At 38.0% G+C, this 18,356-nt stretch overlaps 1 protein-coding gene across 7 annotated transcripts in view; it reads left to right on the top strand.

Moving 5' to 3' along the window:
- mprip (myosin phosphatase Rho interacting protein) overlaps positions 1-18,356 on the top strand; it is a 63,607-nt gene that overhangs the window by 26,208 nt on the left and 19,043 nt on the right. For all 7 annotated transcript variants that reach the window (XR_012369210.1, XM_055175515.2, XM_073866624.1 and 4 more), the window contains exons 5-15: positions 100-184; positions 286-460; positions 1,106-1,550; positions 5,437-5,566; positions 8,666-8,773; positions 13,520-13,576; positions 15,907-15,975; positions 16,070-16,159; positions 16,390-16,499; positions 16,598-17,147; positions 17,229-17,366. Coding sequence is in view for 6 of the 7 variants with exons in the window: in XM_055175515.2 (XP_055031490.2) it covers positions 100-184; positions 286-460; positions 1,106-1,550; positions 5,437-5,566; positions 8,666-8,773; positions 13,520-13,576; positions 15,907-15,975; positions 16,070-16,159; positions 16,390-16,499; positions 16,598-17,147; positions 17,229-17,366 (1,957 nt within the window). In the remaining variant the exon portion in view is untranslated. The remainder of the gene's footprint in view (positions 1-99; positions 185-285; positions 461-1,105; positions 1,551-5,436; positions 5,567-8,665; positions 8,774-13,519; positions 13,577-15,906; positions 15,976-16,069; positions 16,160-16,389; positions 16,500-16,597; positions 17,148-17,228; positions 17,367-18,356) is intronic.

The following is an 18,356-nucleotide window of genomic DNA, read 5'->3' as shown; positions in this document are numbered from 1 at the left end:
ATAGATATTATGTAAACTTTTTAATTCTTCTTATATTTATGGTTTGTAAGCTTGAGACAGTCATATGCAACAGTGCTGTAACCTCCTGTCTTTTGTCAGATGGAGTGAACAGCTAGTGGTTTATCCGAGAACCAACAAGCAAAACCAAAAGAAGAAGCGTAAAGTAGAACCAGCAACCTCACAGGTATTTGTTGTGACCTTTTGATTTTTAGCTTTGGTGGGTTTGATGTTTCTGTGGAAATAAACTGCATATGAAATGAAATTTTTTGATATGTTTGTTTGTAGGAGCCAGGCCCAGCGAAGGTAGCGGTGACTGGTTCAGGCATCCCTGATGCTGAGAAAACTCCAGATACCAGTTCTATCATATGGCAAGAGGAGCTGCAGAGCCGAGAGGCAGAAGTGTCCCAGACGTGGTCTGCTAGCGAAATGTCACCACTTGGTTCCCAACTGCATTCTACTGGTGTGGAAGTCCTTAAAAAATTTAAATGCCAATTTTTAAGCTTTGATGTCATCTGTATGCTAGTATATTCCTAGACCACTTAAATTTTTACTAGACGAAATGTATAGTCTGTCCAAAACAGACCATTTTTTTTTGGTCCAATACAGTTTTTTAGCCCTCAGCCTTCAACTAGTAATAGCAAATACTAAATCATGGTTCACGGCTGTGGCATGATGAGGGATGAGGGCTTCAATGTGTCCCACCCCGATATCCTGTTTCAATAGAAACACATCAACACAGGAAAGAAAACTGCACTTGTCAGGCCATTTAATGGGAACTTAAAGAGAAAATATACAAGGTCAAAATGTAACATATACAATAATAAGCATGGCCCATGCAGGACCACCAGTCTGAGAAAGCTTTGGGTTAGTTGACAGAACTGTTTCTTCCTAGTCTGACCAGTACTGTTAAACACTTGGCTATGGGCACTGCGGTTAAATGGTGTTTGGTTAAATATATTACCATGGTAACAGTACCTAGACTGATTTAGATAAGGTTTTGGAAAATAACTTTATTTGTTGCTTTCAATAGCAGTATATCATTGTGGCAGGGCCAGCAAAATACAATACGTACTCTCACGCTATTCTTTTATATTCCGTTCAATAGGCGAGGGGTCAATGCTGAGTCGGTGTTCAGATCAAAGCTCTGTAAACGGTGACGAGGTGGACCGAAGCGGGCTCTCCTTCCACTCTGCTGTTTCCCAGCCCTCTCACGATCCCCTGTCCCCCACAGGCAGCTCATCTAGCAGGCACAGCGGAGAGCTTGGAGGCATCCCCCGCTGCCTCTCTCCTGCTCCCAGTGACCCCTTCCCATCAGGCAGCAGTTTGCTGTCCAACGGTTCCCACATCAGCGGCTCTATGAGTTCTCTAGACTCGGAAGCCAGCGGAAGCACCGTCACCAGCAGCGACAGCCACCCAACTGAACCAATCGGGCGCCTCCATCGCGCTATGCCCCGCCGCAGTGACAGCGACGCCCACAAGGCAGAGAAACGCAGTCGTCTTCGCAGTCCTGAAAGACAGGACAAAGATTCTGTCTTCAGCCCTGAGAGAAGGTGAGCACAGGCTTTTCCTGTCACATGGCCTTTCTCTTTAGATTCTCTCTCTTTTTCTCCTTTTAAAGACATAAAGCATTTCAGCCAGTTACCCATAAAAGCCTTTTCTCTGGACCGCACTGAGACTCGAGAGAGTTGTGCGGCTGATAGCACCACACAGAAGATAAAACAACACTTGCCTTATTAGGCCAAATCAAGAGAACCAAATACAAGGCGTTTTGCAATATGGTCCTGTACATGCTTTTAATATGAAATGATGAGGATAATTATATCCACCCCCTGCTAATGTTGGCAGCACTTGTGACAGAAGCGAGCTGTCATTTAATGTAATTGCTACTGTTCGTTTTCATTTTTGGGAATCCTTTGTCAGAGGTCAGATATCAAACGTCTCAGAATGTTTCAAATAAAAAATCTTGATGTATTTGACGTTAAGGGAGCTCACTTTCCCCCAAGGAGGCCATTCACAGATGAGCAGGACTGAAGAATTCATAAACCTGTCCAAAAGGAAAAGTCTCCATTTTGGTTTAATTTGGGTTTGTGGGAGTTCTGCCACAATGTACCCATAAGCCAATGAGGCTGTGAGCAGTCACGTGACATAAATTCCTCACTTACTGGCTTTTTTGTTTCCTTTTAAGGAGGGCAGACAATGCTGCGCATATCCCAAAAATAGTCAACATTTTTGAAAGTCATTTCATATTTTCAGACATTTTTGTGAGCTGAGTTAGGAAATGGTAATGAAAGGTGCTACATTAATACGTAAAGAGACACATTTACTTGAACCCATTTGAACTGTTGATTAATAAATAAAATATTCATATTCAAGGTAATTGGGCACTGTGTAAATGAGTTCTCATTATATAACATATCAAACCAACAAGCACAATTTAAGACCTTAAAAAGGTTTCAAATGATGAAAATATACATTTTTCAAAAATGAGACATAAGTGTTCAGATGCCCTGGTTGTAATACATTAAAGAGGTCATATTATGAGATTTTTTTAAAGATGTTAAATAAGTCTCCAGAGTGCATATGTGAAGTTTAAGCTAAAAAAAGTATTATAGGATGTTAAAATCACTCATATGCCCGACGCATCAATAATTTTTGTCATCCATGTGCTCGGTTAATCTACATCGGTACGCAATGTCGCGTCAAGTAGAACACACCACAACTCAGTCAGAACCCCAGGAACGCGCACTTGCGTAGGATCATTAGACATTGTAGAGATGAGAGATAGAGATAAGAATAAAGGTTTTAGACATCTTGTGCCCAGGTCAGGAAAACTGAATAGAAGAATTGAAACATGTTTAAAGTGATTAATGTATGTACAGCCATGTAATTCATCTCATTACAATATGCAAACTGGATATAACTTATTGTATAGTTGAAAAATAATGTATTTTGATTTTACAACTCAATTACAACCTAACTATAGTGATTGTTTTACTAGCTGCTGACCAGCATAAGGAATCTCTATGGCTAATTTATAAAACATGTTGCTGATATGTTGTACCTTTCTTGTTAATTGAATCTTTTGGGGTATCTTATGCCTAGAATTAGGAGGTTGATTCTTATAACTTACTTCAAAGCTGAAACTTATGAAATCCAAAAATGGTCCAAAATGTCATTGAAACACACCAGTGGCTTTGCTTTGCTGTTATCAGTATTAAACATGCTACCCCCTCACCGAAAAAAAAAATCCCAATTTAACCCCTGTTTATATTTAATTTTTAAATTTTTTATATTTACATTTAATTTGTAATATTGAACTGTACCTGTCAAAATGATTTGCAGCATCCAGGTTACTTTGTGTTATTAATTTTGAGCTGTTGTTATCTGGGAATAACAATCCTGTAAATGTTGTGAATCGTAACTGGCCAATCAGAATCAAGCATCCCAACGAGCCGTGTAATAATCTGCTTTAAGAAACTTACAGCAACATTTATGCAACAAAAAACAGAACTTATTATGTTGGGCAGCGGACCCGCTTTTGCTCAATCCAGCCAAAGCTGCTGCTCGCAGTACAGAGCAGCAGGAGGATGAGACAAAATAACTCCATAACAAAGAAACGTTTGTTAATAAATGTAAATTTTTTCTGCACACTTTTGTCGCACCGTAAAGCAAAAAGCTGACACGTCTTTGTTTGTTCGCTTCTGGAGTGGCTAACTTGTGGGTAACGTCCTCATATTTAGGAGGAGTAAAGCGCTATGTATGTGGCTTCAACAACCAGATGCATTTACACTTGTTCAGTTTCGTCTGGAGTGACACTAAATACAGGTGTGAACGGGATATAAAACGTTCACTTTCGACCACATTCAGAGATGGTCAAAAATTTGGGCTGTCAATAGATTAAAATATTGAATCTAGATTAATCGCATGATTTCATGAGTTAACTCGGGATTAATCACAAATTAATCGCACATTTTTATCTGTTCTAAATTTACCTAAATTTAACACTTTTCAAGTTTTTTATGCTCTAATCAGCATGGATTTGGTCAATATATATGCTATATGCAAATGTATGTTTACAACAGCCTGTTTACATTTTCAACAGAACCATCAGTCATAGTTTTATATATGATTTTCCCTTTAGAAGACCTTGTTCTTTCACCATTTCTGTTTGCTGCTGCATCATTTGTGACCTGTGCTGGCAAATTGAGTTGGGAATTTATATTTGAACATTCTCTATTAAAAAACAATTGGAACAATTGTTGGAATCGGACAAAGCATGACAAAACTATACCCGTTTCGCAGAGCAAAAACAATATCAATATATGTTTTTCTTTTATTGTTTAATTTTGACATTGAGACAGACCACTTTAAGATACTGTTGGCTAATGCAAGAGATTAATATAATGATACACAACAGATAATTTTCCTCAACAGTTAACCAAACATTCACTTCAGATATAACAGATTATAGGTCATACCTGCGTGAATTTTTGTCAAAACAGATATTTTTAAAACTGTAATTTTGTGTAAGATGTCTATATATATCTGGGTCACGCACTCGTGTGTTTGTGTGCATGCTCTTCAGACGTCTGCGTCAGACATCACTTTTGAGTCTTGTCACTCTTAATAACTCTTTTAACATTAATCAGGACCCGAACTTTATCTCTCTTAATAATTATTTTAACATCAAGAAAGTCCTGCAGTCTATTTTCTATAAGTTCTGAGTGCTTAAAAAACGAAACCAAAAAGTGAAAGACGCTTCTTTGTATTTGGGAGAGGGTACACCTCTCAGGAAACGTGCAGATAAAGATAATTTTAGATGTTTAATGACCATTTACAACATTGGATTCGCTAGACGAGACCTTAATGTTCTTATTTTTATGAAAACATCCGACTCATCTAGACAGCGCGGGTCACTTGCTGCGTCTCAATTCATCCAGCTGTGGGTCAAACAGAAATTGTGTGTTGCGTTAATCGTGCGTTAATAAAATTAGTGCCATTTAAAATGAATTTGCTTTAACGCGCTAATTTTGACAGCCCTATCAAAAATACATTTGTCCGGTTGCTTCTACGGTAGCCGCCACAGGACAAACAAGATGACATCTGAGACAACATTGGGATGAAACATGCTTTGTTGAGCAGTTTGTCTGTTTAGAGCTACTATAGAAACATGGCGGCACAAAATTGTGACTTCCATGTAATGTGACTTGTAGTGTATCTATATAGAAATGGCCTTTCTACACCACTAAAAATATATATTATATTGCATTTCTGTCAATTGATCCTTTTAAAATGTGCAAACTGGTAACATACAATTCCACAAATATGACTAGAATCAGCTGAAGATAAGCCAACACAAAGAAAAAGAGGCAGGTTGTAGTTTAACTTGTTTTTTTTGACCAATCTACTAAACAATCTCTCATTCTGCATTCTTAGTGGGCGCTCAAATGTGATCGAGAAGCTGGAGGCGTTGGAGCTGGAGCATGCTGAGAGAATGGAGGTGGAAGAGACGAACCGCAGTGGAGTCAGACAGGGCCGAAGTGAAATGAGACGGTTCCAGCGGGAGGTAATGAATACTTACCGATGCCCCCAGTGTTCATACACACAGAGACTCTGATCGTTTTACCGCCAGCACTGTCATCACGCGCTTCCTGGAGAAACAGGCTGCTCACGCAAGCTAACCTACCTAGTTTCTTAAAGAAACAGTTCACCCAGAAACGTTCATTGTTTTCGTTTACTCACCGTTGTTTTGTTCCGGTTCCATATGACTTGCTTTCCTCTGTGAGACGTAAAAAGGGATGTTAGCGTGAATCACTCACTGTTGGTCTCTATTCACTTTCATTGTATGGAGAAAACGGCATCAACACTCACCACAAATATTGTCTGTAATACGCTCTTGTGTTTCACTGAATGATAAAATGATGGGTTTGTACATGAAGACATGGACTTTTTTGGTTAGAATTTTTTGGGAGCAAATTCAGCTTGTTGCTCTGAAGCTTTTATACACGTAACCTTTTTGTCTCAATGAATTTCCAGTTTCCATTATGAGTTTGCATTCCCTTGACAGTTTCTTTCCTGTTTCAGTCTCTTCTGTGCTTGGGGCTAAATAAATTTTCCCTTACAAAAGGAACAGTTGCCATATTTAAGTGCTTTTTGTCTTTACTGCTGGTTGGTTTACATAGTTGCAGTATCTTGTCAGTCTTGTTTTTCCTTTAATGCTACCCACCCAGACTCCGATCCTCTACATGCGCACATAAACGCACTGGATGAAAGTTTGTTCGCCTTTCCTTTTGTTTCTGTTTCCACTTACGCTGGTTCATTGCGAGGTTTGGTGGTTTCTCAACAATGTGAACGATGAAGATATCGATCAAGACTTTTGTTTTTACGGCGTTCTTTTGCGATAGCATCTTCTACTCTCTGCAAAGAATTTTGCATCCGTGTGATCATTGAAGGAGCTATTTGTTTTTGCAGACAAAGCTTCTCCGAAAAATAACAGGGATTGTTGTTGCAAACCAGCGCGTTTGTCAGTTTAACAAAAGGTTCAAGCTGAATCTAAAATGAGGCTAAAAGTTGCTCAGGCTAAAGTTTCTTATTGTTTTCACAGCTTTCAAGGTCATCACGGGGTTTTGATGCGATACAGGCAGAGTTACTGAAATGCAGCCATTTCCTGCTTCATTCTTAACTTTGTTGATAAACTGTTTATAAAGGTTCTAGTTATCCAGGTCAATTATCCATGCACCGTCAGTCAATGTTATTCTAGGGCATCTGGACCTGATTACAATTCTGTCCAAGGATGCTACTTGGTTGTGGGGCAGACATCAACACTGTTTTTACTTTAAGCTTGATCCTTATATTAAAGAAGTTCGAAATTTTTGAAAATGGGCCCAAGTGGGTACTAACTAAGGGTGTCACGAGTTTTTAAATTGAAATCGATCGAAATTAAGTCACAACCTCGAACTTTGAATAAAAAAATGGAATCATTGATGCTGCCACGCCCCTGTGTCATGTCTGATTGGCTTGCCAAGCAGAAAAAAAACATGTATTGAGTGCTGCGACAGTTAAAAGATAGCATGGCAGATGTAGGAGATACCACGCCAGCTGCTCTTTACATGGGAAACAAAAAAGTATGCGCCTCCCGTCTTCACGCGCGCGTGCACAGCAGAGCGGGGTCTGTGACAGGACCGGTTGTTTCTCTGAACTGAGATCTGTTTAAGTTTCACAAAAACGTATTTCAGTTGCTTAAGAGTTCTGAAAACTGCATTTAAACATGACTTATTGAGGTATAGTCTTGAAGTATAGTCAATATGCTGTGAGCATCAAAATCGCTATTTTTACAACACTAAGAAGGCTCAACACAACATGATATTTTGCTCGAAGTATCGCCTGTGTCTCTACACGTGAACTTGAGCATTGAGAACATTGTTTGTGAACACAGTGTTAACTAAAAATAAGGTTTTGAACAACCGACTTTGGATGATTTGGCGTCCGCTCGCCGCCTTCTTCCCAGTCAAGATGTATCGATCTCCAATTGCAACTTAAGGAGGGAGGGGAGTAAAGATTGATAGCTCCTAAAGCATAGTTCCATAAAAATGCACGGATAATTCGAGATGCGACATGTTGTCTTTCGTAGCCATTTACTGTATCCTTAAGAATCATAGACAGGAAAAGATAAGAAATCCGTAAATCGTAGCAAGCTAACCAATGCTTGTCAGTGGTTTGGTAGTACTCTGTAGGTCCTCAAGATGGCGGCATGACGTAAAAGGTCACATGACTGATTTCCATCTATATGATTAGTATGTTGTCCCGTTTTCAAAATAAAGTACAGCAATGAGATTTGAGAGTGTTTCTCCCTGTTCAGGAAAGTATCGAAAAAGTATCGGAATCGAAATCCTTGACATGGTATCGAAACAATAATTTTGGTATCGTGACAACACTAAAGTACACCCTAACTAGTCTCTATTACTACTTTTCTACTAGTGCTGGAGCTATAGGCGGTGCTCTGCTGCATTCATTCAGAATCACTTTGTCTTTTTGTTGACTTGGAAGCCAAAAGTTACGTAATCCAGTGCCACCAACAATGTGATTGGGTCGTTTGTTGTCTCCTATGTCAGCTAAAGACAAAATCATGTCCAAATGTGATTTCTAATTTTAACAACCTGATTTTTGACCACTTTACTCTGAGGAGTTCTGAAAAAATGCATTCTGTGATAGAAGCTCACTCACTTACAGCACAGGTTTCCTGGTTTAAGATCAGTAAAGTTTTAGGAATTTTGGTCTGTATAAAGCGTAGTGCAGTTTTGGCTTCAGCATCAGCCCCCTGTTGAAAATCTTTGTGATATTCTTGTCCTTAGATATGACTTCTTTAATGTAAGGGCCACAGGTGGCAACAACAAACTAAACGCATACACAAAAAAAAATCAAATAGAGGAATAATACAAATTACAGACTATACAAAGAATGTAATATCAAAAGTATTTCAAGTCATTTGTTATAATCGTTTTCATGTCCTGCATGAGCACAAAACAGTACAGGAAGAGTTATGAATCAAATGTAGCATGAGCAATAGTGTGCATCACTAGCTCCTAGGTGTATCTGTTAACATTTTCTTGCACATTTAACATTACAAGGCGTAAACCTAACATGTCATTTCATTAATCTGATGTAGGAGCAGAAGCTGGACTCAGGACAAAGTTTAGACTTTCATCACTCCACCCTGCCGCCACTGAGGAGAGCCAAATCACTGGACCGCAGGACCACCGAATCAGTCATGACAGTAAGCCAAATCCGTCTTTCTGTTTTCTCACAAAGACACTGGACAGCTTGCTATAAACTTGAAATGGTGTCCTGCTACTTCCAAGAAGTTTTCAGAGAGGAGCTTTGTAATCATCGAACATTGTGTACCAAGGGTGCGAGGTGAAATGCTTCCAAATCTTCCACAGTGCCTCTGTTGTTCTCTGGGGTTCAAAGGTTAAAGAGCGCAGCATGATTTGGCATGTTTTGAAGGAAAAGACGGACTACTGTTTTGGAAGATTTTAGTCAGCGTGATATAATTAACGTCTCGATTCACATAGACTTTCAAGCTGTAGCGTCAGGTGGAAATCATGCTGTCAGTTACTTGCCTCCTATTTATAACTATAAAGGTTGGATGTACATTGGCGTCCAGTAGCCTGAGACCATAATATCATATAAACATACAAAGCATAACAAGTAAATGTTGGCCTTTTGCCAAAACGTTGGACTCCACTGTCCGTATGCAGTTTTTTTAGGTAGTCAATATTGTATGTGGCACTATTTCTAATATATTTCCACTGCTGTGTCTACCCAAACTAATACTGGTTGCCATCTTGTTTTTCTGTGGTATTTGTGTACTGTATTGTTATAAGACCACGGACGTCCTTTTCCTCCCCCTGTTGCTGTTGGGTGTAGTGTACTGATCTCTTCTACCCAGGTCAATGTCCTCCCTGCATCCAGCTGTGCATTCCTGTCCTCTCACTTCCCATTTGTTCCTGTGTGAGCGTGTTTGATTAGAGAGTGTGCGTGTAGGCGTTTCTGTGTACTTTGTCACTGTAGCTTGTGTATGTTTTGTTCTAAGATCCAAGGTGTGTGTGTGTGTCTGTTTGGTTGAAGGGTTACTCCAGCCAAATATCAAAATTACCCCATGATGTACTCGCCCTCAAGCAATCCGAGATACATGTATCATCTTTCAGACAAACACATTTGGAGTTATTTTAGTTATTTATAATGTCTTCGCTCTTCCAAGCTTATAATGATAGAAAACAGGGATCAGGGAACAACTTCTGACATTAAACATCCAAAAGTGCATTCATCCTTCACAGATGTTATCCACATGGCTCTAAGGGGTTAATAAAGGGGTCTTCTGCGGGTAATCGATGCAAATGTTGTTGTCTTTTAAGAAAAATATCCATATATTTTAAGCTTTATAAACTATAATAACTAGCTTCTGAGAGTGAGTTTTAGCGTAGCGAGCGTTGGTTGCAATAGGAACATTAAGTTCAAGATGGCGTCATTACCGGAAGCTAGTTATTATAGTTTATGAAGTTTAAAATAAGGATATTTTTCTTAAAATATTGCATTGATTACCCACAAAAACCTTTATTAATTCCTTGGAGCGTTGTGGATTACTTCTGTGAAGGGTGGATGCACTTTTTGGGGTTTAAAAGTGAGAAGTTGTTCCCTGATCCCTGTTTTCTCCCATTAAAAGCTTGGAAAAGCAAGGACATTTACTAAAATAACTCCAAATGTGTTCATCTGAAAGGTGATGGACATATGTATTTCCAAGGCTTTGAACAGGTTCACTGAACAAAAGCCAGAAACTTTTGATGTTTTTCAAGGATCAGAAACAAAACCAGAACATTTAAAAAATATATATGTTCCGGAACAGAATCGTTTATTCAAAATAATGGTTACCGGTTAATACCGTTATTTTTTCTGTGCAGTATGACTTGGTGAAGTTCACTTCTGGTCGTCGTTGACTCATCGGAGAAATAAGAAACTTGCCACCAGCAAGTAGTCTACTCAAGCCCAAGTCTTTAATGCTCAATCATAACAGATAAATATTGTAGGCTATCAACGTATCTCAAGATGTTAGTTTTTTTAATACTAATTACTAGTGTAATCTCAATTGATACGTAATCCGTACAGATCATGACCCACAGTTCGCATTGCTTGTGATTCGCGGATTAATACGCAAATTTAAATATGGTAAAAGTTGATCATTTGCACATGTTTCAAAGGCTTGCAAATGTTAACACTTAAGTGATTTTAAACATTTTAACTGCAAAAGGCACTAAAGTGAGCAATTTTCTTTACGCACAGACACACAAACAGTTGTATGTGTCCGGTCCAACTCCAATCAAACGTGATTATCCCTATGCCCTTTAAAGATCAGAACTCTTGATGTATAAACTTGAGAGTTGCGCTACTGTGTCTCATACTATAATCCATTAAAATACATTTTACGGATAAAGCACAGATAATTTTTAGTTCATGTGGAGCGACTGTTTATGCTGCATCTTCTTCCCGAAGCGCCGTTTGGAATTCGTCCTACGTCTATGTGTGTGCGCGTGTTTAAATGCACTCAAAAGTGCATACACAGAGAAACGCATTTCAAAAAGCAAGCGAACAATCTTTCTGTTCTTGACAGGACACATACAAACTAAATTATCTCGAAATACCACACTATTCTTTTTCTAATAAAAACATTTGTTGGCAGAAATTGTCCTCGTCTTAATTTATGTATAATGCTGAAACAAATGTAGGCATGTCAGAATTACAGTTATGCTGCTTACATAATGTAGCCTTTTTTAATGTCCAATGACACGAAAAAATTATGTAGACTAATAATTTAGGTTTAATCTCCTAATGATCAGCCTCCTTATTTGTACGTTCCACAGCTGACATGGAACGTTATTAACCGGTTCGGGAACTTTATTTTTTTATCTCACCGGTTCAGGAACGTCAATTTTAGGGTTGAACCGAAAACCGGAAACGTTAAAATACTGTTTCTGTTCCAAACGAACCACTTGGGGAAAAAATTCTGGTTCAAAGCCGTGCGTATTTCGGATTGCTTGAGTGTGAGTAAATCATAGGGTCATTTTTATATTTGGCTGGAGTATCGCTTTAAGAACTCACGTTTTTAATGTGTCCGAGTGTGTTTGTTGCACTGTCTGCTACTCTTAACTAGAAATGGGCTTGTCAAGTAATTTTGTTAAATACTCTAGAACAAAAAGGTTATATAATAAAAAATAATTTACTCACCCTCAAGCCATCTGAGATGACAAACACAATCAAAGTTATATTATATAATTGTCAGTAGTAAACGAGGATGGGGATACAACTACTGACTTTAATCCCCAAAAAAGTGCATCCATCCTTCACTTGGCTCCAGTGGGTTAATAAAGGACATTTGATGGTAATCGATGCGATTTTGTAAGAAAAATATCCATATTTTAAACATTATAAAATCGAAAAACTACCTTCTGGTAACATCCAATATGCATTCACCAGATAGTAGTGTAGCGTCAGATCCAGTAAGAATTTGTTTTAGCTACAGATAGGGATAACTCAATATCCTCTTGTCTTATATCGAAATCCTCCGCCATTTTCTTTAAAATCCTTGGTTTACGTCGTCTTATCCGTGATTGCTGTTGCTTCCATCTCTTCTCTGTCTTTGTCTACACGTTCTTCACTACGCCCCTATGCGACGTCCTACCCTGGTGAATGTGCATTGGCTGCTAAAGGAAACTAGTTTTTATAGTTTATAACGTTTTAAATAATGGATATTTTTCTTTTTAAAATCGAATACATTACCCGCAGAAGTCTTTTATTAACCCCCTGGATTAAGTCTGTGAAGGATAGATGCATTTTTTTGGGCTTCAAAGTCAGAAGTTGTTCCCTCGTCCCTGTTTACTACCGTTATAAAGATTGGAAGAGCAAGCACTTTTTTATATAACTATAGTATAATAAATAACTATATAATGTACAGTGGGTGAAATAGGTATTGAACACGTCACTCTTTTTCTCAGTAAATATATTTCCGAAGGTGCTATTGACATGACATAGTTTTCAGCTTTCCATGCCTTTTTGCACTTTCCTTTCTTCATGTGTTCAATACTTTTTTCTTGTGTTATTTTACTTTATTATACATAACTTAATTTCTGATCTTATTTGTTATGGTTTCTTTGAATGTATGAATTGCTTGTGTTGTTAACAACATGTCAATATCACATATAGCACCATACTTATTTCACCTGCTGTAACTATAGTGGATATATACAAGTAGATATAGCGAGTCATGCTTTGCTTTCTTTTTTGTCATGAAAATTCGGAACTTGATCTTATGGGATGCTTGACTCAAAAGCACATCACCACCTCTTGTTAACTATCACCCAATGTATTTATTTGTAAAGATAATATTTAGATAAGGGATATAGTGCAAATGTCAGTTAAGTGGGAATGTAGTGCTTATGCTACAGTTTGTAATAAATGGTTTACTAAATAAATAAATACTTGACTAGTCCATTACTCAAGCATATCTCTACTCTTAACACCATATTATACATAATACGCAAATGCCTTTTGTGGTGTTTTATCTGTTTGGATCACTCGGCTGTAAAGTGGAAATACTCAGAACTGGCATGTGGATTGGTGTTGTTTGCCCTGTCACAACAATAGAAATCATCGAAAGTCTTGCAGTCCAGAAATACAAAAACTCACATCTTTTTCTGTTAAAAGAGATCAAAAAGCATAAAATACTTTGTGTGTAATATTTAGGATAGATTTTCGACTCCTGCTTCTAGGTTTCAGCTGAGTACATTTTCGTAAACTTTCCCACGCAGACCTTAGAGGCTGTATTTCACTTTGCTCAGATGCCACCTGGTATTTGTTTTAACTTATGCATGGAGACTTGTTTGAACTCACAAATATGTCTTCAGTACAGTTCATAAATACCTTGGTTATTACTGTTTACTTTAACGACTGTTCCCCTTTTGGATTACAGCCAGACTTGCTGAACTTCAAGAAAGGTTGGATGGTGAAACTTGATGAGCAAGGCCAGGTAGGCTCATATTTCTTTGTAAACAATAAGCTCTGGCTGTCTATATCTCAAAACACAATAGTGTCCCTAGTGTTCTAAATTTTTGTGAGACAAAAGTATTCAGACAGAAGTGCTGGGCATATACTAAGCATTTAAATGTGTAGACTTATTTTGCTGGAGATTAAACATTGTCAAAATGTTACAACACATTTTGTGTTGGGCCAATAGTTTTTCTGACATTCCCGGTTTATCTTGCATTGCAAATTTTACACCAAGAACTATAAAGATAAAGTTGAAAATGTGTTAATTTTAAGATCACAACTTTACTAATAAAGATACAGAGGAAATAGATCAGTTTTTTCCTTCTGTGAATGATAAAATATTGACAAGCATTTACATTTTAAGGACACTCGCATTTAAAATGTGTATTTGCAGTTCACAAGCTTAGAATAAACAAAACTTTATCATCCATTGGTGTGGAGAATAATATAGTTAGATATCTTTATAATTATAATTTAAAATCTTGATTTTTCGCAGGTTTTAATATATTTTATACATCAAAATATTGTAGTAAACGATATGGGGTGGTTTCTCGGACAGGGATTAGCTTAGGCCTTAGTTTAATTAGGAAATATAACTGGTTTTAACCATAGACTGTAGAAAAAGATGGACGATGCCCGTTCGCTCTTTTCCAATGGTGAAAAGAGTCCCGATACGGATCTTGGGTCTTAAGTCTGCGCAGTAGCGATTTCGTGACCAGTCCTGCGCAGTAGTGAGCAGAAAGTAAAGCCGCGAAATCAAGACCCCGCCCTCGCTCTTGCAGAATGCGCATATCACACGATATCAAAGCTGTCAATCATGACGTGACACGATCGTTTTTATAGCATAAAATAACTAACTAAAAACAAACTTATTTTAAAAACAAACATTTAAATTTACATCAGCGTGATAAAAACTACAATAAATGACAGAAACCTGCTTCAGAAAAAAGATAATTGAAGTGTAATTAAATTGGTTAGTTGGTCTCAAGTCCCATTGAATAACATGGGGAGTTGGGGTTTATGACCTTTACCTGGACCAGTCACTGGGGGTCAATCGAGACGTTTTGGCTTCACTTTTCGGGGCTTGTGCGGCACGCTTGGTTTTAACAAACATAACATTTATTCAATTTATTTTAGTCTAATCACTGTTAGGGAAACCGCCCCTAAAAGTATTTATAGTAGTGTACTTAAAAGGGACATATCATGAAAATCTTTTCCATGTTTAAGTGCTATAATTGGGTCCCTAGTGCTTGAATTAACCTAGAAAATGTGAAAACGGCAACAAAGTAACTTAGTTTTGATAAACCAGTCTCTGTAAGCATGTGAAAAAATAGGTCATTGAAATTTGGCTCCCCTTGTGATGTCAGAAGGGGACCTTATTATAATAATACTGCCCCTTAATCTGCACTATCCAACCACGGCACCGCCATTAAGTGCCGAGAGAGAGAGAGAGAGAGAGAGAGAAAATAATGAACACCACAATTGAGATTCAATTTCAACAAAGCACCATCATGGTGATCAGTGTTTGCATTTCATGAGCTCATGTGCATTTTAAAGGACACACCCCAAAACAGCACATTTTGCTCACACCTACAAAGTGGCAATTTTAACATGCTATAATTAATTATCTATATGGTATTTTGAGCTAAAACTTCACATATGTACTCTGGGGACACCAAAGATTTGTTTTACATCCTAAATGTCTCCTTTAATGCAATATCCCTTGGGTACGGTGCATCCCTTTGCGGCCCCCCAAAAGAAAAATGTATGACATAAAACATTCTTAAACCTAAACATTTAAATTAAACAAAACATATTAAATTATATACAACGTAGTGCTGTTGGTTAGTAGCCTTATTTTTCTGAGGTTTTATTACACAGAATTTATGATAAATTAATGTATTTTATAAAATGTCATAAAACTGGGGCCCCCAGTTTGAGAACCACTGCTTTAATGTATATGTAGATAATTGTATATTTGGTATAAGTTTATTGAATAACTCAATTTACTTCAAATTGAAAGCTGACATGAAAGTTTTCTGATACTCATCATCAAAGTTATTTGGCTCAAATGCTTGACCCTTTCCCTCAAAGCACGCACCGATGCTTTTTACAGGGCAGATTACACTTTGATTGTCGTACTTCAATAGGTCAAAGTTGAAAGGATATAGCCTCTCAACCTTTTCCCCGTGTTCTTTTAAAAAGGACAAATGACTTGGAAAACCTGTCTATACATCAAATAGGAGTTTGTGGATCCAAAGGCTCGGTGTAGTAATCTGATCGTTTCATTTTTATCATCTCCTTTGCTAGTGGAAGAAGTATTGGTTTGTGCTGACAGATCACAGCCTACGATACTACAAGGATTCCATTGCTGAAGAGGTAATTTACAAACATATAACTAATTTAACTAATAAATAACTAGATAAATATTAATAATTTTCATGTTTGTGATTTTTTTCTTTTTTATCAACAGGCATCTGATCTTGATGGAGAAATAGACCTCAGTACATGCTACAATGTTACTGAGTATCAAGCTCAGCGCAACTATGGTTTTCAGATTCATGTAAGATAATGTGCAAATGCTAATGCAGCATTGCTGATTTTTTTACTGTTTACTTAATAAGAGCTTCTGATGCTGTCTAATGAAATATCTCTTCTTGTTATCAAAGCCCTGCAGGGACAAATCCTGTTACTTTTATCTTTTAGTGTGCAAATAAATCAGCCTTTGTGCTCATTTCCAGGGGTTTGAAATATCATTCATTAATCTTCTGATCTCAATTTTGTTTACTTCAGACCCAGGAGGGGGTCCATACGCTCTCTGCCATGACGGCAGGGATTCGGCGCAACTGGATCCAAGCGGTTTTGAAAAACGTTCGGCCGTCCACCGCCCCAGATGTTGCTAGGTCTGTTAGTGTCCCAAACAAAAAATGTATCGTTTCCAAGAATCTTTCTCACACATATTGTTAAACAATTTTTGCATTCATAAAATATTCATTAACAGCCTGCCGGACGACCACGGTTCTTGTGGACCATTTGAAAGTCTAGCCCGGCCTGACATCACTCAGGATTCCCAGTCTTTTGAAGCATCCTCTGGAGAACGAGACAATGGAATCAAGAAGAGTCGGGCGAGGGAACGCAGACGTGAAGGAAGGTCCAAAACATTTGACTGGGCTGAATTTCGACCCATCGCCCAGGCTCTGGCCCAGCAAAGAGCGCAAGAGGCTGACACCTTACAAGCCGACCTTACAAATGCTGAGCGCATCAAAAGAAGAGAAGAAAGACGGCGGAGATATGAGAGCGTGACTGGCTCGTCTTTCGAACCTGGCTCGGATGTTCCAAAGATGGACTTGGAGAGTGAGGGCGTGGTCCAGGTAGATGCTCCGCCCCCTTCTGTTGAGTGCCAACAGAAAATGGAGGATGAGATAGAGCAGCGCTGGCAGCAGGTGGAGAAGACGCCCATCAGAGAGGAAAAGAGAGTGCCCTTGTCCTCATCACATCATACCAGAGACACGTCCGAGCTGGAGAAGCTTGTTGAGAGCTACAAAAAAGGGGTACGTGCCTGAAACACCCAATGTAAATTATTAAATATGAGCGCAAAGCATAATTGCTCTTCATTTTATGGACACTGTTAGGTTGAAGAGCTCAAGGCTCAGTTGGAGAGCTGCCACCAGCAACTGATGGACTCCAATCGGCACAAGCTAGAACTGGAGAGTCATCTCAAAGACGCCCTCGAGCGGGAACAGCAGATCCGCGCTGGTTACATTTCACCGGTAGGCTATACTTGCATCATTTAATTCATCTTCTTTACGATTTACATGATGCATTCAGTTTTGTCTATTAAACAGATGTTGTGTCATTATTAGGAAAGCACAAAAACACATGGCTTCCATCTTTACCATCAGAGCTGCAGACGCGTGCTTTGCATGTCTCGAGTCCGTTGCATGTACATGACAGATTCGTTTCTTGCGCTCTCTTTGCCTCTACTTGAGAGATTCCTGTTGCCGTTTTAGTGCAAAATGACACAAGTTTCATGCAAGCTGTATTGCATGTTTCTATATAGACATGAATAACATTACTGAGCATAAATTAATCAGTATGCAAAGATGGCATGAAAACATTTTCATAATTTTTACTGGTGCCCTCCAGATACATTCATACTCAATGATAACGCCATTATCTTAAACTACTTTGTTTAGTTTGCCTGAAATTGCGTATTTCAGCAATTTCTAATAGGGTAATGTTAACGAAGTAAAAAAAGTTTTTCTCAAACAGATTGAGTATTAGTATATCTCTAGGGTACTTCAAATAAATCTTTTGCATAAATGACTATGTTAACATTGACATATAAGAATATAATTGCATGATATTTTTATTCATATTTAACTATTAATTTGAACCATCTTTAACATTTTTCCTTGATCTTCATATATGCTATATAGGGCTGGGTATCGTTTCAGATGTTCCAGATCGATTCGATTTCGATTCACAAGCTATCAAATTAATTCCATTTTGATTCTCGGTTAGATTTCCGATTCTCGGAATGGTTTTATACTCTATTCTCGATTCAACTCAATTAATATAGATTTAAAAAAATACTATATTTATAAAAAAGAACAGTGAACATAAGTTTACAAAGGTAATTAATCAAAAGAAATTAAGAGCCACAAACCTGTATATGAAACTTTTATTAAACTTTTATTTTAGGTACACTTGGGTAATCGATTTGTGGCCTTTGAGAATCGATTTTAAATCGACCACGT

The sequence above is a fragment of the Misgurnus anguillicaudatus genome, chromosome 4 (assembly GCF_027580225.2).
Source record: "Misgurnus anguillicaudatus chromosome 4, ASM2758022v2, whole genome shotgun sequence".
In the NCBI taxonomy this organism is placed as follows: Eukaryota; Metazoa; Chordata; class Actinopteri; order Cypriniformes; family Cobitidae; genus Misgurnus; species Misgurnus anguillicaudatus.
Note: the sequence above shows the minus strand (reverse complement) of the source record. Positions and strands in the feature narration are given on the sequence as shown.